At 28.9% G+C, this 22,766-nt stretch overlaps 3 protein-coding genes across 4 annotated transcripts; 1 reads left to right on the top strand and 2 right to left on the bottom strand.

The window, feature by feature from the left end:
- Positions 1 to 610: 610 nt before the first annotated feature.
- LOC123013312 lies at positions 611 to 1,200 on the bottom strand. Its single transcript, XM_044411758.1, has 3 exons — positions 1,062 to 1,200; positions 843 to 1,006; positions 611 to 781 (listed from the first exon to the last, which is right to left on the bottom strand). The coding sequence occupies exons 1-3, from the start codon at positions 1,065 to 1,067 to the stop codon at positions 676 to 678; spliced, it is 276 nt and encodes a 91-aa protein (XP_044267693.1). The 5' UTR covers positions 1,068 to 1,200; the 3' UTR covers positions 611 to 675.
- A 1,874-nt stretch (positions 1,201 to 3,074) lies between these two features.
- LOC123013168 lies at positions 3,075 to 22,297 on the top strand. 2 transcript variants are annotated; one of them, XM_044411553.1, is made up of 5 exons: positions 3,075 to 3,426; positions 17,469 to 17,619; positions 18,287 to 18,427; positions 18,481 to 18,879; positions 22,012 to 22,297. In XM_044411553.1, exons 1-5 carry the CDS (start codon positions 3,236 to 3,238, stop codon positions 22,210 to 22,212), a joined length of 1,083 nt encoding a protein of 360 aa, XP_044267488.1. In that variant the 5' UTR covers positions 3,075 to 3,235; the 3' UTR covers positions 22,213 to 22,297. The 2 variants fall into 2 exon arrangements, with proteins under 2 accessions (XP_044267488.1, XP_044267487.1); XM_044411552.1 differs by lacking the exon at positions 3,075 to 3,426 and adding an exon at positions 4,093 to 4,471.
- LOC123013167 (anillin-like) lies at positions 4,933 to 6,493 on the bottom strand. The gene is made up of 4 exons (XM_044411551.1): positions 6,218 to 6,493; positions 5,853 to 6,162; positions 5,518 to 5,804; positions 4,933 to 5,466 (listed from the first exon to the last, which is right to left on the bottom strand). The coding sequence occupies exons 1-4, from the start codon at positions 6,491 to 6,493 to the stop codon at positions 4,933 to 4,935; spliced, it is 1,407 nt and encodes a 468-aa protein (XP_044267486.1).
- Positions 22,298 to 22,766: the final 469 nt, after the last annotated feature.

Raw genomic sequence — 22,766 nt, 5'->3', positions numbered from 1 at the left:
TTGCGCTATCTCGTTTAGTTTCACGGTAATCGGCGTTTAAAAATTGAAATTTGTCAAAATTGTGAAATTTTAAACGCGTTTTTCTACGAAACTATAGAACTTAGCATTTGACTTTTTACGAAATTTAATGTCAGTTATGACAACTAAAATTATCGAAGCAAAGCTATCGTGGATTCATAATCGGTTTTTCAAACAATGCGATATCTAAAATATACACGTTAACTTTGCAAATGTGGGTTGTATTTTCAATTCCGTCAGGCTCATTATCACTCGTGAAATACCCTGTATAAAAGGTGAAGTGAAAAAGTGTCTACCATCGACTTCTAAACGTGCGCCTAGTCGGTTGGTAAACATTACAAAACATGTCGCATCATTTGAGAGATAATTTTTTTTCTATAATGTCACAGAGACAAGACTAATAACAGCTATCGTGGATTTAGTTATAATTATTTTCAAAATTTGAAATCAAGAAATTGTTGCAATATGTATAATGGGTTGCGGCAAAAACAAATTCAGAAATAACCCTCTCGTGACTAATCTTGTATAAATTAAAGTTTTTATAGTATCGATAGGTTTCTAAATTTAATGTGGATAAGTAATGAAAACAACATTTAATTTTAATTTTTATTTAACTGTAGGTAAACAACAGACATATCATAAATTAACTAGAACGATTTAGAAAGTTCCTGGGGCTGGAGCAGTGTTGATGTGGTGACTGAAGGCAAGAGGTCCCTGTGGCAAAGGAGCAGTGTGTACCGATCCTCGGGTGGCAGCTACATATCTGGTAAAATAAAATTTTTGTTGCAATAAATTTTTTTAACCGTCTTTAGTTGTATATTTACCCAGTTTGGATAGCAGGAGCAACAGCGACTGGAGCAGCAACAGCAACTGGGGCAGCAGCATAGCTGTATGCTAAAGGACTAACCAAGGAAGAGTATCCCAAACTGGGGACTACAAACCCGGCAGAAGCAACGGCTACCAAAGCGAAGAGAGCTACAAATACAGCCTGCAAATTTAATTAAAATTATTTTGAGTTATATTTGGTAATAAATTTTTCTTACCTTCATTGTTGTGGTTATTTCGTTCTGTGTTGTTAAACGATGTGAAGACTGGGCGACAAACTCCGCTTATATACACATGTCGAAAAGCCGACATCAGAAAAAAAAATTGTTAAAAAAATATTACTGATAAGTTGTCGCAGGAAGAAACCTTGAAATATTTGAGCATAAATCAGGTTTTGTGTGGCATGGGCGTGTGCTGTTTTAAATTTTAACATTTGGGTAGGTATAGCAGGTTCGCAAGAAAGGTCATAAGAATTTAAAATTTTAATATTTGTACAACATTCCTGCTAACATAATTTGTAATTTTGTGTAAATTAATATTCTTATATCATAAATTCGTTTATCAATTGTTTAACTTAATTTTAATTTCAGAAATGTTGTTAATTCATCGTTTTGAAACCGGTAGTAGTATCTCTTATCATTGTATTTTTTGTTTAATTACTTGTTAATAACCATTTTATTTCATATTAAAAAACCAGTTTAGTTTGCATATTTATTAAATGACTGAAAGTTTATAAGCATAATTTACTACACACACTATAAACGGTATAATTTGTAAATTTGTTTGCATAAATGAGCAGAAAAAATGAGCACTAAGTTTTAACTTAGCAAAGAACATTTATGAAATGATAATTTTTATAACAAAAATGACCATTTACGATTAAGTGTTACAAGTACTAACATAAAGCAAACGTTCAATGTAAAATAAAAATCAAAATAATATGTATTATAGTTTTGTTAAATTATAAATAAACGCTATAACCTCTACAAGCTTTTCTTAAGTAAAGAGAGTAGTTCCATGCCAAAACGATCACTTTTAAAACTCATTGTTTCTGATTTATGTAAATTTGAGGTATGTTATAGAGCGTGTAAAAATAAGTGACACGTATTCCACCGTTTTTTATTTTTTCAATGTATGTTGAAAAAACAGGGATGCACAAAATTAAGAACCTCGTAACAAAAAGAATTTTTATCTAAAGAGCAAATCAACATATTGAATAGATTTTTTTTTAATAATAGATATAAGTAGGTACACTACGGACCTAAAAATACATGTAGGTATTCTAAAAATTTGTTATTAACAAATAATTTAAGAATTTATTGTTTAAACAAAAAAATAAACAATTACGCAGGTTTTTAAATTTCCCAAAAAACAAGGAAGCTGTATCCTAAATTTAATGGTATTTGTGGCTTTTATTGGCAAAATTATCGTACCTTTATTAAATGATTATAAAAAACCTTTACAAAGTCATCAATATCATTAAATAGACATAAAAAATGTCAATTTTCAAAAAATAAATGTAAAAATTTTTTGACAGATTTTTTTAACAATTTTTTCATCTTCCTGGTATCTTACCTTACATGGCATTTCACGTTGGTACGGAAATTTTGACACACCCTGTATAGCCAAACGTAATATGTGAAATATTTGTGAAATATTTACTCAACGAAGAATTTGTTTTTTATTACTGATATTTTTTGAAAAATAAATGTTAATAAATTATTGCAAATTATGTTTTTTCTTTAGAACAGTTTATTAGTGACGGTAATTGGTAATTTTAATTAATTAAATAAAACGTCCATCTGAAAAGTTATGTGAAGTCATAGTAAAAATGTGAGAGTTTTTACATAAATTTTATGAGAATTTTAAAACCTGAGTAATTGTTTATTTTTTTGTTTAATCAATATATTTTTAAATTATTTGTTAATAATAAATTTTTAGAATACATGTATTATCACTTCCGTAATTATATTTATATCTATTATTTAAAAAAAAAATGTTTCAATATGTTGATTTGTTCTTTAGATAAAAATTCTTTTTGCTCCGAGGTACTTAATTTTACATCCCTGTTTTTTCAACATACATTAAAAAAATACAAAACGGTAAAATACGTGTCACTTATTTTTACACGTTCTAAAACATATCTCAAATTTACGAAAATCAGAAAGAATGAGTTTTAAAAGTGATCGTTTTGGCATCAAGAATCAAATGAAGCTTTTTTGACACAAAACGCAAAAATGTCAACCAGTTTTCAAAATTTGTGATAAAAATGTCAGTGTAGTTTTAAATCTTCTCAAAATCCAAAATTACTGTAGCGAAATTTTCAATGTAGAAATTATTTTAATGTGAATCTTATTCTTCTTTTTAAAATCTCGTGTTTGTTACCGACAAAATGGTGTTGTTTACTGAAAAAGGTGCTCCAAAAATTAAACATACTGAAGAAGCTAAGAAAAAAATTGCTCAACGCCGAGGTACCAGAGTTGTACATCCGAATGATCCAAGATTTGCTAAACTTAGGAAACAAAAAGTTAAATTGTTTACTGCGGCTCAAAAATGGTGGTCAAAAGCGAGTATCAAATATGCGTAAGTATACGTCAATTTCTTAATTTAACATAATAATAATTAAAATGCGACAGCAAATTTTACCAACTCTCTTATATTTTCCTGCTTCTTAAAACGGCTAACTCTCCCTAAAAAAATCAGAAATATTAATTAAAAAAGTAATAGTAAATATCCGTTGATTTTGAGAATTTACAGTCATTTATTTGGCTTTAATCAAAATGAATTAAAAACTTCACGTCCTTGTCCCTAATCTTTTCAATTACATTAGGGTTCCTTAAACTAAACCGCTAATAAAATAAAACGTTTTAAGGAGTCCCCCAACTTGATGAAAGCAGCTAATTGACTGCGAACTTATTTCATGAAAGAGTTAGACTCATCACGTTCTGACATTTTACTAATAGACCGCAAATTAATCCCTGTCAAGCTTTCGTAGCATATCGTGCCAGCACAAAAGCTCCCTCTTGAAAACATGAACACAATCGCCATGCGATCATAACGATGCACATGAGAAATATGCACCATCATACCACGGTTGCTTGGTTTCACTCAATGTACACCAATACCAACAAAGTTCATCGCACTTTGCTAATTCAAATCAAATCATACACCACCTGCAACCTTTAGAAACTTCTCCACTCATAATTGTCTTGATCGCGTGCATAGAGGGTTTAGTATTAGCGTGTTCTTGCAATTACTCGATTTCGTGTCAAATGATCAGACATCTCAGTACAGCAAAGTGCTGATGTGTGCGTGATTTTGTCACTTTACACTTAGCGTTGGTGTAGCTAATATCTCAAAAAATGTCTGCGGGAAAATTTTGGGAAACGATGAATCTTATGATTGGGAAAGAGTTCAGACGTACTGGGAGGGAATTGATGGAAGATGTCGAAGACTGGGTGGAAAAAGTGGTAGTGAACAAGGAATTGAGTCTTGAAGAGTTAGAAAATAATGTGAATCAAAGTAAAAATACTGACGCAAAAAATTGGAATTGTCTAGAGAGTGAAGACGAAGATAAAGAAGTTGAGGATTTCATAAAATCGATCCATTTACCAAAAATAGAATGCACGTATGTCTCTTCTCCTTAATCTGTAATTTTTATTTTGCATTGTTAAAAAAATTATTGATTATGATTGATTGATTTGTTATCATTATGGTCCCATCGAGTTGGAAAAGCGATTTTTGTGGCTTATTAGTTTATAATTTTTAGGTGATAATTTAAGTTTTTTACTTTTTTTAGTAGACTTGAAAACGGAGGAAACAACAATCAAAGACAATTTTTTCTCTCTGTCGTCATAGTGGGACATTTAACGTTTTCCAGTTTCTTATTTTCTCAAAGAAAAATATCCTAAAAGTTGCACAAAACAATCTCAATTAGTCTAAACTAAAATAATTTTTTTCGTTCTTTTTTCACGTGTCTTATGATATGATTTTAAAAAATAATACGCATTTCTATTTTCATATAAAATTTACTAATATACATCACATATAACAAAATAAACAATACAAAATGTACAATTATAAACAACATCAGTGTTCCCAAATTTCAATTGCACTTAATATCTGTTTTATACAATTTTCCCAACATTCTAATTCAGTTCTTGAATCACATGATAACAAAACAGTTTTCCCAAAATAAGTTTTTAACAAAAGAGTTTGTTTTCGAGGACACTCCTCCCTCGAAAGACGTTTAAATTCAATACAGGTTGCTAGATCAATGACTTCTAGAGGTTTACATTCGTAGGTTTCATCGGGAGGATAATCAAAATATTGTAAATACCGTCCTTCCAAACAACACCATTCCCTATTCCACAAAGCATACTGTTGACTTTGACTAACATTTAAAAAACCTGACAAACTTAGGTTTAAATTAACATAACTAAAAATGTGGCTAGTAAATCTTCCAGAATTCATTTGCACTTCCATAAAATTTGATTTTGAAAGGTCTTCTATGCTTATTTGAGTCTCTCCCCTTAAAGTAAAAAGTGATTTTCGCATGATAATGTTCTCTTCTGGTCGTGGAGCGTAATTACATATAAATGATTTTTTCGATTTTCTTATAGCCTGAAATTTATCAAACTTAAAACAATTAATGAAAAAAAGAATTATGTTTACCTTTTTAGATGCGGAATAAATTTTAATGTCGATTATAAAATCTGGTCGAAGCCCTTTAACCAAAAATTCTTTTTTAAAATGAATTATTCCATTAGATTTAGTTTGAGTTAGTTCTGAAGCCAATATTTTAGTGCCATAAATTACGACACAAATAAAAAATTGATCAAAATCTTGATTATCACACCATATGTTACAGTTGGAAATTTTTATTGATCCTGAACATTGCTCGTTATATTTTTCTTCAAATAAAAATTTGGCATCTTGTGTTAACAAATCACTTGTCAGATCTGTAAAAAAAATCTTAACACATTAAAACTTCTCATTGCTTAACTTACCATTGATTAAAAGTAGCTTTTCGGCCTCAAGTCTCACTTTGCTAAATTTTGCCTTGTTGTAAAAATCGTCATAGTAAATTGCTTTCAAAATTTGTTCCTTATTTTGACTTAAAACAAATATTTTTGTGTTAAGTAAATCAATTTTTGAATGAATTGAGTCATAATCATTTAATTCTTCACTTGCTTCGGATGATTCCATTTCGAAGCAACTGTCCGAAATGTAAATATTTCCGTTGTGGAAACTGGTGTAAGGATAAGGATTTGAAATTAAATCAGATAAATTACAAGTATTTATACTGACATCAGAACGCTGCAATAACAAGATTATAATACTAATCATTGCAATCAAAATTAATTCAACTTACCCCATTAGAAACACAATGAAAAACATTATTATGATTTTCAGAACTTGATAGTACATCTTCTGAACTTGAAGACGTGAATCTAGATCTTCGTGATCGTGATTTTATAATTTGGCCACTAAATCGTGACATGACTAAAGAGTCCACAACGTTTTTTATTTTCACCGGATCAAAAATTTCTTCAATTGAACTGAGGGAACTTCCTTGCCAGAGATTTTCCATTTCTGTTGGGGCACTTGTTAAATTTTCGTTAAACGTTGAATTGTAAACTGTTTTCATAGTAGTGATAATTAATGACCCCTTGCACGGTACAAAAGATACTGCCTGAAGGCTTAAGCCCTTTCGAATTTATAGCCTCAAGCGGTGCTTAGAGCGTTTCTATTGGTCCACAAAAGGGCGAATCAGTTTCATTATAAACTACAGAATTAAAAATTAAAAACAATTATAACAAAATAAACAAGTTGTCAAATTAGGTATTTTTAATTCTTTTTAATTTAAGAGTGTAGCTCATTTTTTTAAATAATTTCCTAATAAACAGCGGTAAGGAAAAAAGTTTTAAATAATTTTCTAAGTTTGAAGAATACATTAGTTTGTTTTATTCAAGAAAATACGATTTTTTTGGCTTTTTCTAAAACAATATATTTAGTATATCAATTCTATTTTTAATGTATCTGAACACGTTATTACATTACATTTATACAGGATGTGTCAGAACTCGCGCTCCAGAGAAAAATCTTTCAAAAAATTTTAACATTTATTTTTTGACATTTGCCATTTTTTTATGTTTATTTAACAATACTAATGATCTTGTAAAGTCTGCCAAACAGTATTAACGTTGGCACCACTAGTAAATTCATTTATGGAAATTTTAATAAAGGAAGTCGGCAGTTTCTTGAATTAATTTGAAAACATGGTTATTAAACGTCTACAAAAAAATCGTCTAAAAAATTTTAGAGATGAAACACCAAAAAAGGAACAAATTCGGTACCGCTAACAGTTTTTAGAAATTTGGAAACAAATAGTTGGCAAGCAGGAAGTTAGAAAAAGGGCCCGTTAAAATGTAGACGCAATTTGTAATGCAGGTTTGCTAAACATTCTCAATTTTTAGCAAAAAATTGATAAGAATACAAAATAAACATGAATAAGAAAGAACCAAGGAAAGAACGCAATTAAGTTAGTGTCTTGTGCATCGTGTTTTGAGGAACGAGTTGAAAAAGTAACAATTTTGAAACTAAAGCTGAAGAAGAATTTATAAAATGCATCAACTTTGAGCTCATTTCAATAAATTACACAAAATTTATTGGCAATCATTAAAATACCTACTTGTATCTTTTGATAAATAACTTTTTTCTGTGTATACATCCTTTTTCTTCAAAGTCTTTGTATTTCTATCAATATTATTAGCACTGAAAATTGTCTTTAGACCTTAAGTAATGATGTCTGTCCTCAGGTATTCAATTGTAGCGCTTTCAAAGAGCAAGCAAGTACACAAAATTCACAAAACATCTTAATTTCAAAACATAACCATAATTTTTTAACAAAATTTCTAGGGGCCAAAACAAAGAGCAAACAAAGTTTGTGGCTATTGAGACAAACTGCTACCAATTTTTTCACCAAAGAGTTTATACGTTTTTTTATAATTATTTAGTAAAGGTACAAAAAATTTTCCAATAGGAGCCACAAATAACAACAATTTAGGATAGAGCTTCCTTGTTTTCTCTTCTAATAGCTTGTAGCAAAAAAACTTGGAAAATTATTTTTCTAACTGAAATAAATGAGTCAAAGTGCAAAATTTAAACTCTCATAATTTTGAAATTTTTATAGATATATTTTTTTTTATCTTTTTTTCCATGTTCCTGGTGTCTTACTTACCTATAGATTAGAAATTTGCTTCTGGGAAAATTAATCATTATAATATATCGACTTCTTGTCTATTGTAAATCTTCGTAATTATGGTTCACAGTTGTTATCTCGTTGTTAAAGTGCAGAAACTACCTACCTGCGGATTAAAATAGACTCTTGTTTGATACCTGAAAGTAATTTCATTTTCAGAATAACATTAGCACCAAACTTTCTCTTTTACCAGAATTTTTAGGAGATTAACTTCAATGTAGAAACACTTTCTCGAAAATAAAACACAAATACATATACAAAGTAGAATATTTTATTAAGTATTTTCTTGTTTTCCACTGTTTTAATTTTACAAAAATCAGTGATATTTAAGAAAAATTATAACTTAATCTGAATACAAGAAGAACTTCCAAATATTTTAAATATAAATCATTGTCAAAAATATGCGTGGAACTCTAAAGAAAACGCATAATAGAAATTTCACGAAAACCCACCCTCAAACAGCTCTTTCCTTTTCAATTAAATTAATGACTGTGAAAATATTTAGTCGGTTAATTTCCTTTTATTGTTGCGATTGTCACCCTTGGCGGTCGATACAGTTGTGATTGTCGTTGGTTTTCTTAAATGGTGACGGTATCATCGTGATCGGGTACCAGTCGTCACGACACACGAGATCCGGCGCCAGGAACGACATCGGCGGCGTCCTTCCCGCCACCCTCTTTACGCTACTCTAGGGTTCTTGTCACGGATACAAGACGTTTATAATAACGACGAGTTCCGATTTTATCCCATTTCGCGCACGAGGCAGTAGCTAAATAAGGGATGCAACAATCGTCACGTAAATATCAGTAAGTAAAATCGTGAAATTTAGAACAAAATTACATTATAATCTGAAAAGTATACTCATCAAACCTACTTGAGATATTTCCCCATTATTTTACGCTAAGTTATTGTCATAGACTTTAGTCACGCTTACGTAGTGTATTCTCTTTCTGAGGATTTGGATTAGTACACTCTAGCGCTAATTCTGCTATAAATATGGCCTTAAGTCACTCTTAAATGAGAGAAAAAATTGGCCTTACGTGATGCTGTAAAAACTCTGTTTAGATCGCTTCACAATTTTTAATCAAAAGTACGACTATTTTTTAATACATACAGGGTGTCCCAGCGAGTTGAACAAAGTCCATTAGTGATCTTTAAATGGTAAAATTTAAAAAAAAACTAAAATTATTTTCAACCATGTAACACCGTATGTTTCTTCGAATTTTTAAATGTAGCACAATGTAAAACAATGTTTTTACGCTAAACTTTTATTAGTCGATTTTGTGATTAGAAAAGTAGATTTATTCTCAAATTTTTATCATCAAAATATGATTTGTATAGTTCAGCACCCTACTTTATTACAAAAAGTGCTTATAGTGTTAATTACAGTAAACGTGTAATGTTCAATAAAGTTAATTAATTAACCAACTGCAAGGACATCAGATTATCGGACCTTTCATCAAATTTATTAATGACTCATGAATAATCTTTCACACATAATTTCAGTTCTGTTATAACGCAGCCTATTATTCGCTTTCTATTATTTTCGTTGAATGAGCTGTTTTTATTGATAACGGTTTTCCTGAAATAATATTTCATTAAACTGTGAAATATCAATAAAGCATGAATACACGCACCAACGTATTTCTTAGTAATCTTCTGGTATTTATTTTCGAGTTTACGTGATGTGTCAAAGTGGAGGATACGGGCTGAAAATTGCAGCGAGCCCAATAAACGTTCGAGCAGTTGTTCAGAACTTCAAATATTTAATATAGTGACACCAAAATTTCAAAATTGCTAACAATTTTTTTAAGTTGAAAGACAAATTATTGTTGTCCTTTTCAATAAAGAGAATTTTTCCGTTTAGTTCTTTGAAAAATGAAAACCGTCTTTGTTTACAACAGCACAAACTTTCTTGCTTTCAGAATTTTTTTACAAGTTTCTCTGCATATTTTAAAAAATTAAATACCAATAGACTTTTTATACGATTTGTAGCAATGTATCAATGTTCTGTACCAAAAAACAAGCTTTGTTTACTAATATAAACTCTGTGATAATTATTGCTTTATAAAAATATTTCAAGTTTAACAAAACATTTATAAATGAAATTCCAACGCCACAATATAAAAAAGTCCACTTTATGCTGTCCCGAAAATTAACATTCATTTAACATTTAAAAGATTTTTTTTTTGTTTACTAGGTGTAATTTTGACGCTAGTTCATCGACTTTTCGAAAACGGTTTTCCATATTAACACCATATTTTTCAATAGGAGATGGAATTATCTAGAAAAGTATCTAGACAAAAATACACCGAAAAGTCACCAAATTAAGTGAAAAATAATGAATTTTGCTTATTTACATCACATTTTTTTGTAAGATTCTGTTAAAACATATTGAAAAATTACCAAATTGTGTTGAAAATGACCTTTTTTATTATTTTTTGGGCGTTCTAGCACGTTTTTCAATTAAAAATTTACAAAATCACAAATTGCTAAATTTATTCAAAAATGGTGTTATTTTTAATTTTTTAGATTGTGCTAAAAATTTTGTTCAAAAATAATACCATTTTTTCGTTTTGGGACGTTTTTTAGTCAGAATCGCAATTATTTTAAAATTTTCGTCGAAAATGAGGTAAAAAATTAATAAACTATTACGAAACAAAAATTATTTTTACTTCTTTGAAGAGTTTAAGCATGTTTTCGAGCCGAAAAATCATATGGTTGATTTTCCAAACGTTTTAGCAGATTTTTCAATCAAAATCAGAAAACTTCGTCAAAAATTAGCCGAAAAATTAATTTGTAAATTATGTTATTTTTGCTTCTTTCAAACATTTAGTTGCGATTTTAAGTCTAAAATAAAGTTTTTTCTTTAATTTTTGCTAGAAAACATATACCAAACCAGACTAAATAAAATACGACATAATTTATGCTCTCGAGAGTTTTAAAATTTTTTATTAAAAAACTCAAAATTTTGTCAAAATACGTCGGAAAGTAATTGAATTAATTAAAAATGGTGTTATGTGTGTTTTTTTTAAACATTTATTTATTATTTATTAATTTATTTAAACATATTTTAACACTTTTATCCACTGTTTATTCAACAATCCAAGTTGTACATAACGCCTTTAGCATTTGGTAATTTTATTCCTAATAGAAACCAACACTTAAAAGTCTTTTTCAATAAATGAATATTGCGAAAAAAAATGTTTTAAAAGAAAATACCAGTTTTCAAAAAAACATAATACCTTTATCCACTCACCCCTTCAATTATAAATAATGTTGTCAGCTTTTCCCTTTTTTTAAATATATACATACTTTCATTTTTTTAAAGCGCTGGAAGTTAAAGTTAATTTTTTGGTCATTGGAATATTAAGAGTCGTCTTTGGCAGATGTAGGTGTTAACTTCAGCTTATCGCAGTATAGTATACCTACACATTAATGTTGTCTTTCAATTCATGTCAGATGTAATGAACGTTAGGGATTGTTCCGGTGTACTGCCTCGAACTCGGAGGCGAATCGTAAATCTTGGCTTCCATGAAGATGTTTAATCGACTGTGAAACTCCTACGTTCATTTGGCAAATAATGAAAATTTTACTTGTTCAAATCAATAATGATTTTAATATTAATTATTACATGCATTTAGTTTTTTTCCGTACCAGTTTCTAGTGCATAACAAGGAATGGTATTTTATTTTTGAATCAGAAAGTGGAAAAAATTCAGGTACTATTGTAATGGTATGCTTTTCGTCTGTCATAATATAATGTGATTTTTTTTTATTGCACAAGCACGAAAGCTGTTTGCCCAGGGTAAACATCAAACTTTTCCACCCCTAGTCAATACAAAATATTATATTGTAAACATCGACGTTTGTCTTTAAAACTGGGTTAACGATCGTTAGTTCCAGAAAGAAAAGTGATGTTTATTTAAAGGTGTTTCTCCGAATGGTAGGACGAAACCTAAATGATACTAACCCCAAATCATAATTTAAGAGATTGCATTATAATTAACCAGACAGCTTAATAAAGATCAACAGCCTAATATGAAACCTACACAGCGGTGAGCATTACGTTCGAGGAAAATCCACAGCAGGATGAGTTTAAATAACTTGTTTATGGCATCAGTTGGTCAGGGACAATATTTTATGTTAATTATTGTGACATGTTAATTAGAAATCGCAAGGACAAAATAAATTGCAAACCGGAATGATTTCTGATTTATCCTTCACCTAATTTATATGTTGATGACAAACACGTGCTTCAAATCTAATTTTCGAAGAACTAATATATTATTTTAATAAAATTGTGAGCAAAGTATGTGACGCAAACAATGTGTTTTGTTTGTTTTGCTATTGCTGCATATAATAATTCATTAAATTTCGTTATCAAATCAGAGAGTACTTCTAATAAATATTCTACTTTTTTTGTCATTTCTAATTCAAAACAAAACAAAAAAATTTAAAAAGTTTTTTGTAACTCGCATCATTTACTCTGAGTACAGTATATCTGAGTCGTTCCCAATATTTAGTATCTGCTGCTTCAAAAATGCACACTAATTTCTAGGTTTAAAACATTTTTAAAATGTATTTTACGTAAAGTTTTATAAAAGTTGTGTTTCAAATGTAAAATAAACACAATTTGAACAGAAACATTGTAATTTTATCAACATTATACTGATAAAGAAACATTTATAGGTATTATTGATATTTAGAAATAACTTTAAAGTGAAATGTTGCTTTATTGAAAAACATTTTATTTGACTATTCTGTAATGCAAAGCACGTATTTCAATTATTTTCAGATCGGATAATGAATTAGCTGTGCGTCACAGGAGGAGAAATAGAGGCTGATTTATTTATATCCGGCATTTTAAAACTCTCCTTCATATTGACCAAAAAAATTTGGTTGTTAAAAAGTGTATTACATCTTATTGTTTTAAAAGTATGAATTAAAAAGCTATGTTTTGTTTCTCAACTAATGTTGATTTAGTCACAATCTATCACAACGCTTTCAGGGGTTGTTTATTTTTTTTTTTTCTTAAAATATCTAAAAGAACCTCAATGTCACCACACTCTTTATAAACGTTCTTTTATAGACATTTTGTATTTAAATAATATGTACATATGCTACATTTCTCTTTTTTAACATTTCTGAATACTTTTGTACCAAAGTTAAAACTTTTTGTATTAAATGTTACTCAGCGATGTCACTTACAGTTTCACTTCGTTTGGTAAAACAATTCTTTGAAGTTTTTTTTTGCCTAATAAAAGATTTTTTTTATAATACAGTACAATATAAATATAAAATAAATTACATTAATAATGCGTTAAAATTTTAAAGATCCAGTTGAAACAGATACTTTTATTTTATACAATTTTTTTTTAATCCAAGCTTATAAAATGTAGTCGCAATATACAGGGTGGAAATTTTAACTGGAACAAATTTTCCAGCTTGGATATCGGAAGTTATTGTAAAAAAAGCTCGAAAACGGTCAATTATTGTTTTTCTTTGCCTATCACTTGACGCGTATCTTAGGCATATTAATAATTACATATAGAAAACATTTTAGTTTAATAATTATCGCTTACAGCAGCTTGCCTTAGTAGAACTTGCTTTGAGTTCAATTTTGCATTTCATTTTGCCATAGCTGAAAGCTACTTGTAATTATTGTAGTTGCGAGCTCAATGAATCACATTTTGTTAAAAATGTTTAGAACCTAAATGTATACAGAATGTCCAAGCGAGTTGAAAAAGTCCATTAGTGGCCTTTAAATGGTAGAATTTTAAAAAAATGTATAGATCTAGTGCATCACCTAAAATTATTTTCAACCATACAGTATGTCCCAAAAATACGTTACACTGTATGTTACTTTACATTTTTGGATGTAGCCTTTTAAAACAATGTTTTTACGCCAAACTTTTATTAGTCGATTTTGCTTAGTTTTAGAAATAAGACGTTTTTCTAACGAAAACATGCACTTTTAAAAAATTTATTACACAAAAACTAAAACAAATAGAACAAATTTTTTTCTTATTTCTGTAAGGAAGAAAGTACAGAATTTTTAGTTATTGATTATAAACATCTAAAAGTAAATAATTTTAGAAAGACAATTTAATAATCGTTTAAATGCAAAAACATAAAATAAGATGTTCCATTTAAATTTTTTAAGTTATTGAACTTTTAACAAACGCCTTAATTTTTTTTATCTTTACAAATGCAACACACTAAAAAAATTGTGACAACCTTATAGCTTATACATTCTTCTTTGCGGTAGTAAAAAAAATATTTTTAGATGCTTTAGTTTTTGTGTAATAAATTTATAAATGTCCATGTTTTTGTCAAAAAACCGTCTTATTTTTAAAACTAAGCAAAATCGACCAATAAAAGTTTAGCTTAAAAACGTTGTCATAAAAATCTACATGTAAAAACGCTAAGAAGCATATGGTGTTTTATTTAAAAGAACACAAGTTTGTATTGTAACTTATTTTCGAGACACGCTGTATAGTTGAAAATAATTTTAGGCGATGCACTAGATTAGTATCTATCAATGTCCTATATATTTTTTTAATTTTACCGTTTAAAGGTAACTAATAGACTTTTTCAACTCGCTGGGATACCCTGTATAAAAAAATTAGTAACACATTTTTAAGTTTATTTTTGAGAGAAAATTTTTTGGGCAAAACCGCATTCTGCTATAGTCTTAAAAAAATATTTGCTTGTTCTATAAAACACTTACTTCTCGTACTTAATACAAAGTATCTTTCCTTATACAGTGCAATCAAAAAGTCTGTCTATCAAGCAAGCGTAGAAATTTAAAACGTATGTCAATTTAATTAGCTCAATGTTTTAATTTTTATAAAATAATTTTTTGACATCTAGATAACATACGAACTGCCATGCAACATACGCCTACTTGATAGAAAGACTTTTTCGCACTGTAGTTATACAGGTTGCGTCAGAACTGGCACCCCAGAGACAAATCCCATGTAAGGTAAGATACCAGGAACATAGAAAAAATGTTAAAAAAATTCTATCTATAAAAATTTAGAAGTTATGAGAGTTTAAATTTTGCACTTTGACTCTATTTATTTCTGTTGGAAAAATAATTTTCCAAGTTTTTTTGCTACAGGCTATTAGAAGAGGATACAAGGAAGCTCTATCATACCAGTAAATTGTAACTCTGTTTAATGGTTTTTGTGGCTTTTACTGGCAAATTTTTTTACTTTTACTAAATAATTATAAAAAACATATAAAATATCATCAGTGTCATTAAACAAATTTTTTTGACAGATAGCATTTTTAAAACATTTTTTTCATGTTCTTATCGTACTTGAAATTTTTCTCTAGGGCGCGAGTTCTGGCGCACTCTGTATAGTCCTATTTCATTCGCCGGTGTATTGTGTAGCGATAATTAGAGGAGTTTATTTAGACGATACCTTCGGGATTATAAGCATATTATTCAGAGTGTAATTCAAGCTTTGTCGCGCAGAATTTTTTAACTGCAATGCGTCTTTGCTTTCGGCGCGTGTGAAATGGGTGTCGTAAGGAAGTTAAAGTTGTGCGGTTTGAGAGTCGCTTTCCACCGATCCTCGAGCGTAGGCCGAGGTGTCACTGCGCTCTCTACGAAGGCTTTTCTAATTTGCTACAGGTATCTTAATAAACCGATATTTCATTCTGCACACACACGTTTATAAATAAAACCGTCTCACTTCCACAGATTCGCACAGCAGTAATTAAGACGGCGACGACTTTTACACCTTTAAACACGCTTTTACAACCAAGTTTATGTTTTAAATTACCAGATTACAGCATTTACGCGCAATAAGAAGTTAGTTTAATTCCCTAATTTAACATCTTGTACAAAATTGTACTTAAACACTGTTTTGTGTTTATAATTTTTTAGTGTAAGATATTTTATTCAAAATAATAAAAAAAAGAAGATGAACATAAAAACTTATTTATTTTAATTTACATATAAATTAATTTGAAAAGGTTGTTGACTTAGACAGTCGGGTACTACTGATTATTATTATTTTTTAAGAAAAAAAAAACTTTGGCGGAGTTGTTACGGCTTGGATTTACAATTGCTGCTTAGACAACAAGTGCAAAATGTTAAAAGCTTTGTGCACGAAACACGATTGTTATCGTAATTTAAAACATTATTCTTGATTTGAAACAATAAAAAATGGGAATGGAAATCACAAAGTTTATTTGTAAAATAAACCTTTTTTCCGTTTTGTTGTAAAAATAAAAACAACAACACTAATTAGTAACTAATCAGCAATTTTTGAATAAATAAGTAGTTTTTTGTGGTTTGTTCTATTTTTATTTTAATTCTTTGAATAATACAAAAAATAAAAAAAGGAAATTTACTAAATCGGTATAAATATAAATTAAAATTTTACAAAAAAATTGATTCAAAAATATATCAACGTTGTTTATTATTAAAATTTAAATAAAAATTTTACTGCAAAAAAGCAGTAAATGCTTAACATTTGTTTTCGGTCCCGGCGCATCCACCATTTTTTGTCAATACATTAATGCTTTTTACATTTTAGTAAATATCAAAGTAAATTTCATTAAATACAAGGTCACTGTCACTGGTAAGTGTGGATAAAAATGATTGGCATTCAAAACATTGTTAAAAGTTTTAAATTCTATCGTTAACAAAATTTCCAAATTTTTTAAAATTCAAATTTTTTTAAAATTTAATGTTTTAATGCCTGGCAAATTTGTAACAATAAAAACGTCACACTTTTATAACTAAGTTAAAAAAAACAGTATGTTTTGTAGAAATAATAAGGTATTGGACCCGAAACAATATTGCCTAAAAATGGCCGATGTATGTATGACATGTAGGTAGTATAACAATAAACAGGACCTAAGAAAATATTTTTTCCTTTATTATAACCATTTCTCCCACAAAATAGATCACTCAATATTTTTTTTATTATCAGTTATTTATAGACTTACCACATTTATTAACTCTAATTTTAAGAATTAAGCCACATTTGCATTCAACAAAAAATCTAAAATAAGTTATCCTGATACCCAAACAAGTACAACAGCTATGCCATTGAACTTTTGACCTATAAATTCCGTTGGGAATAAGGAATTTACTGACACATCATATTTTCTTTTTTTAGAAAAATAATCAACACCTACCTGTGTAGAGTTACAATTTAATTAATCCATCCTTTACACAAACTCCTCAATTTTGATTGACATTCTAATTAAACACCTTCCATGCGACTTTAAACCTTTGTTAATAGCTAAACTGATGTTTGTTATTAACTTAATAATACTTATTATACCCAAGAATTTATTAAAAATAACTAAATTTAATATTTGTTTTTTTATTTCAGATTCAGTCATCCTCATGTGACGTCACGACTGGAAAAGCTAATGGGTTCCAATTTAGTTTCTTTAACAGACAGAGATTACATGCAAAAACTTCAAGAACGCATTTTAGAAGATTATGCTGAGTCAATGGACAAGAGGATAAAAGTCCGTGAAGTAAGTCTGTACTGAGATAAATCCAATTATAGATCTTTTATTTAAACCGCAACCTTATTATAAAATCTAAAAATGGAAAAATAAAAAGTAAAATATACTCGCCAAACCAGATGCAAATTTTGTATTGAATAGTTAAAAAAACAATATAAAACCAATTCCCAATAATTTTTTGTAATGAGCAAATAGATTTTATCTACAATTTTCGAGAGGGATACTTTTATGTTAAGTTTCTTTCTTAAAGCTGAGATTTTATGGAGGCTTTAATTACACAACTCACTTTGCTGATGAAGTTTCCTCATTACTGCCAAAATATTTTAAACAAATGAAATTTAACGATTTTAAGTCTATTCAATATAATCTTTTTTGACAAGTGCATTATGTGATTAATGGTTGAAGCTAACACTGTTTAAAGAAAGTTAAAGTGTTAAATGCAGACGAGAAAAGTGGTTGGACCGCATTTTTCATTTTGCACGCTGAACTCAATCAACTTGCAAATTATATTTAAAAAATGCAATTTTTTTCATCTCGACAAACGTTAAAGCGTTTAAAAATAAAGTTTAAAGTCAGCTTTAACGCCGTAATGTAATTAATGAAATCGCATTTCTCCACGTTCTGTTTAACTTAACTTAATTTTTTAGAATTTAATACATACTTTCATTATTTCTAGAATGAAGAAATGGAACGAGTTAAAAATTTGGTATTGAGTGGAAGAATTCCTTTACATCAAGCACCTGAAAGTATGGCTGATCATCCCATCATGATGATTGAAAGACATTGCAAGAAGTTAATAGCCGCTCGTCGAGCCAAAGTACTCATTAAATGAATAACTAATCAATACACACCAACATTATTTTATTTCAGATCAAAATACCTAAAGTGCACATTCCTACGCATCTTTATTCTGACGATACACCCGATCCACCTTCTGGGCTCTCGATAGAAAACGGTCATATTTTCAGAAAACCATATGAAAAACTTTGCAATCCAGTCAGTCGGTTCTTACCTGTTGAAGAATTCCCATTCTATGATTTCGAGGACTCGGATAATGAGGAAGAAGAAGATGAAGAAGAAGGTGAAGGTGAAATTGATGACACAGTGCAGAAAATAGTTGGAGGAGAAGCTGCTTTTGGTGGAATTGGAGCTGAAGGTATAGAGGAAGAAGAAGAAGAAGAAGTTACAGATGCATATATGTTCACACGTGCTGAATATGATAGACTTAAATACGAGAGTCCTCTAATAAAACAACTAAGACGCTGCCAGGTAAACTTGCATTTTTATATTTTTTATTTACAAATTAGTAATTCCTATACTAATGTCAAAAAATGTCATGCTTCAAAATTTTATTGTGTTGCATTATTCTTAAGTAATACGTTTGCACTTTACAAAAAAATTTAATGTAGTTTAGTAGTATGTGCTCTTAAGCGAAAACAGTAAAGTAAACAAACACTAATTTGAATTACTTGCTTTCATCACTGTTATTTCTGAATAGATATACGTAGAGAACAGTAAAAAAATATGCATCTCTAAGAAGAACACATTTACTTACTGTTTTATAAAAGTCCACAATTTATTAACAATTTTTCGAAAGAAAGCAAAGCTTGTACAAAATGAATCAGTTTAAGATCATAAATATTTAATAAGTTGTTTGCGTAGTTTATAGTTACAAACAAGTTAATACCACCTCAGCAAATATAAAAATTTCATTATAATTTTACCTACCCTTCCTAATTAACGTTGTTTACCTTATCTTAAATTACTATTTTAAAACAATTAGTGATTTTAAATTAGCTCAACAATTTGTGAAAATATTTTAGTAAGACTTCCTACACTTTAGCATGTTTCTAAAAGGCAATATGACGTAAAATTAGGTGTCCTGTTTACTAATTTACTTCATTAATTTAACACGAAAAAAAAATAAATAAAAAATGTTGAAATGACATAACATAATATTAAAAAACAAGTTTTATAAAACACCAGTTTTGAAGCAAGAATTATTTACAGAATGAGTGCTCCCAGGTTTTATGAAACGTTTTTTATACTATTTTTGTGAACTTATTTAAATTGAAGGGGTGAGTGAATAAAGGTGTTATGTAACATTTTTTTGAAAACTAGTATTTTCTTTAAAAACAATTTTTATTGCAATATTCTTTTATTGAAAAAAACTTTTAAGTGTTGGTTTCTATTAGGAATGAAATTACCAAATGCTAAAGGCGTTATGTACAACTTGGATTGTTAAATAAACAGTGGATAAAGGTGTTAAAATATGTTTAAATAAATAAATAATAGTAAATAAATGTTTAAAAAAAGCAATTACTTTCCGACGTATTTTTGACAAAATTGTGCGAAATAATTGCGTTTTTTATTGAAAAATGTTTTAAAACGCTCGAAAAGAGCATAAATTATGTCGTTTTTTATTTAGTCTGGTATATGTATTAATTTTTTGGTATGTTTTTTAGCAAAATTAAACAAAAAACTTTATTTTAGTCTTAAAAACGCAAGTAAATGTTTGAAAAAAGCAAAAATAACATCATTTTCGAATTAATTATGTGATTTTTCGGCTTATTTTTGACAAAGTTTTGTGCTTTTGATTGAAAAATCTGCTAAAACGTTTGGAAAAGCAAGCAGATGATTTTTGGGCTCAAAAACATGCTTAAACTCTTCAAAGAGCAAAAATAATTTTCCTTATGTACGATGTAATTTTGACACATAAATTGGCATAAGTCAAAATCTATTGCAGGTAAGACTAAAATACCAAGGTGCGTTATTGACAATTTAGTGGCGAATCCAGAAATGTAATAAAAAATTGGGGTTTTCGTTAAAAAAACAGATCTTTGTTGTGTATCTTACTTGGGACACCCTGTACATGAATAGAAATATATAAAATCATGTCGATAACTTCGATAAAAAAAAGTTCTTGAGCATGCACGCACCCCCGGGGTCACCCTGTATCATGTGATTTTGTTTATCAAAAACAAATTGGAAAAAAGTACTAGCAAATTATATTAAAATGCGTATAACTCCAAATATAGATTAATGCACATGACATCCCTTCAATTGTAAAATGAGCGTGAAATTGAGAACTGCAAAAATCAAAAGTACCAATGTTTTTTATTTTATTTATTATTATCTTTATGTAGTAACTTTAAACAATTGAAATAAAAGTCAGACCAACATTCTTTTGAAATTTTTTTGTTCAACATTTTATGAATAATACCTATCAATTTGTGCTAAATTTACATTTTCGTCTTAAATTGAGTTGGATCAAATTTCGCACAAGAGCCCTTCAATTTTAATGTGTTAGTCTAAAAGGTAATACGAATTATGTGGTTTGACATTCACGAAAGATCTAATTTCCACTTTGGATGAATATGTTTTTATAAAAGATTTTATTTTATTTTTGGACCAGTTCGTCTAGCATTTTACGTATTTATTGATCATTAATTATGAAAAATGTGCATGCGGTAGAAGTAGTACACCATATTATAATAATGTGTATGCTGTTTTACGTTTACTGTTTTATGTTGCTTTTTATTTGTTTTAAGTTTTTAAATTTGAATGACGCTTTTTGTTTGTTGATTGTAATAATATTATTCTTAAAATAGTAACAGGTGTAGAAAATGAGTTTTTATCAGATTTGCAACACGTTTACAAAACACTATTATTTAGCGAGATTCTTTTAGTTGTTGTGTTAGAGTGTATTATTGAAACTTATAAGAAAACGACTTCAACTTATGTTGAATAGCAAACAAAACACTTATAACTCCTTCTAATATTCTAACATTGATCAGATCAGCCATTATAATCTGTTTTCCTAAGTTACAAAAGATATCTCAACATTTGATTTATGTTTTTGTACATACGTAAAAAATTTTAAAATCAAACACAAACGGCTTTTTCATTTTTGATGCATTAGCATGTTTTTTACATTACTTGTGCAAAATGTAAAGTAATGTTGTGAAAGATTATTTTGCAGTTTCATAAGACAAGAATACTGTAAAAAAAGGGGAAAACAATTGTTAACACTCCATTTTTGTGTTCTAAAAATACAACAAAAATAATAATAGTGTTTGATTGGCAAATACAAATAATACATAATTAAAAACTGATTGAATTAGAGCTTACGAGTAATCAGGATTGCATCGAATTGAAATCTACTTTTGTAATTTTAAACAAAAAATAATGAATGTTTATTACTCTCATCACATGAATACAAATCACTTCTAATTGAGACAAATGTTAATTTGAACCTTTAATAATATATTCCTTATGAATATATTATGGAAAAAGCACAAAAACACGCTCTTGTAAAGTCACATATTCATTTTTCATTTTCCCCACTCGCAGAAAGCCAACCATTTTTGATGTTTTAAAATAAATGTTTTATGCTTTCAGACCGTGGAAGAATTATATGCTTTAGCCGACGAAATAATTGGTATTTTGAAGACTCTGGAACCTGACTCAGCCCCAGTTCGAGCTACAAGTGAAGACACACTTTTCTCGGTTGCAACAACAGTAACGCAAGACAAAACTTCCGCTTCTGCCGACAGAAGAAGTTCGCAAGGTTCACAAGCTCTCTCAAATCGAGGAGACTAATTATTTTTTTATTGTAAGTGTAAAATATTAAATGTAGCGTCTTGTTCTGTTTTGTACCCAAAATGTAATTAAATGTGAACTTGTCTTGAAACGTTATTTTATTTTTATCCTGACCTAATTCTAAAGGGACCTTTGACAGAAATCCTTCTACCAAATCAAATTAGTTTCCCTTTTCTATTGTGGTGGTAGTTGTAATCAAAGGCGTCGTATTGTCTTAACACGTGGTTCGATAACTGAGTTAATTTACATAAATGTATGAAAATATGGTTTAGGAAATAATTTATTAAATTTCACAACAATGAAGTTGTATTTTTGGCTAAAACGTGACAAATAAATTGTGTTTACTATTGGATTAATTAGTTTGAAATCCAAAGAAATTTATTAAAGGATTTACGTCATTTGAAAATTAAATACGCACTGTGGCGGAAATTTTTATGAGACAATTTCTACTTGGCTTGTGGTAAATTTTTTATTCACTACTTAATTAACTCAAGCCAAACTTACCGCTCTCTTATTGATATTTCTACTTTACTTCCCTAATGATGCGCCCCCAG

This window comes from Tribolium madens, unplaced genomic scaffold (genome assembly GCF_015345945.1).
Source record: "Tribolium madens isolate multiple individuals breed KSU strain unplaced genomic scaffold, Tmad_KSU_1.1 Scaffold_96;HRSCAF=242;Tcas5.2_LG5, whole genome shotgun sequence".
Taxonomy (NCBI): Eukaryota; Metazoa; Arthropoda; class Insecta; order Coleoptera; family Tenebrionidae; genus Tribolium; species Tribolium madens.
Note: the sequence above shows the minus strand (reverse complement) of the source record. Positions and strands in the feature narration are given on the sequence as shown.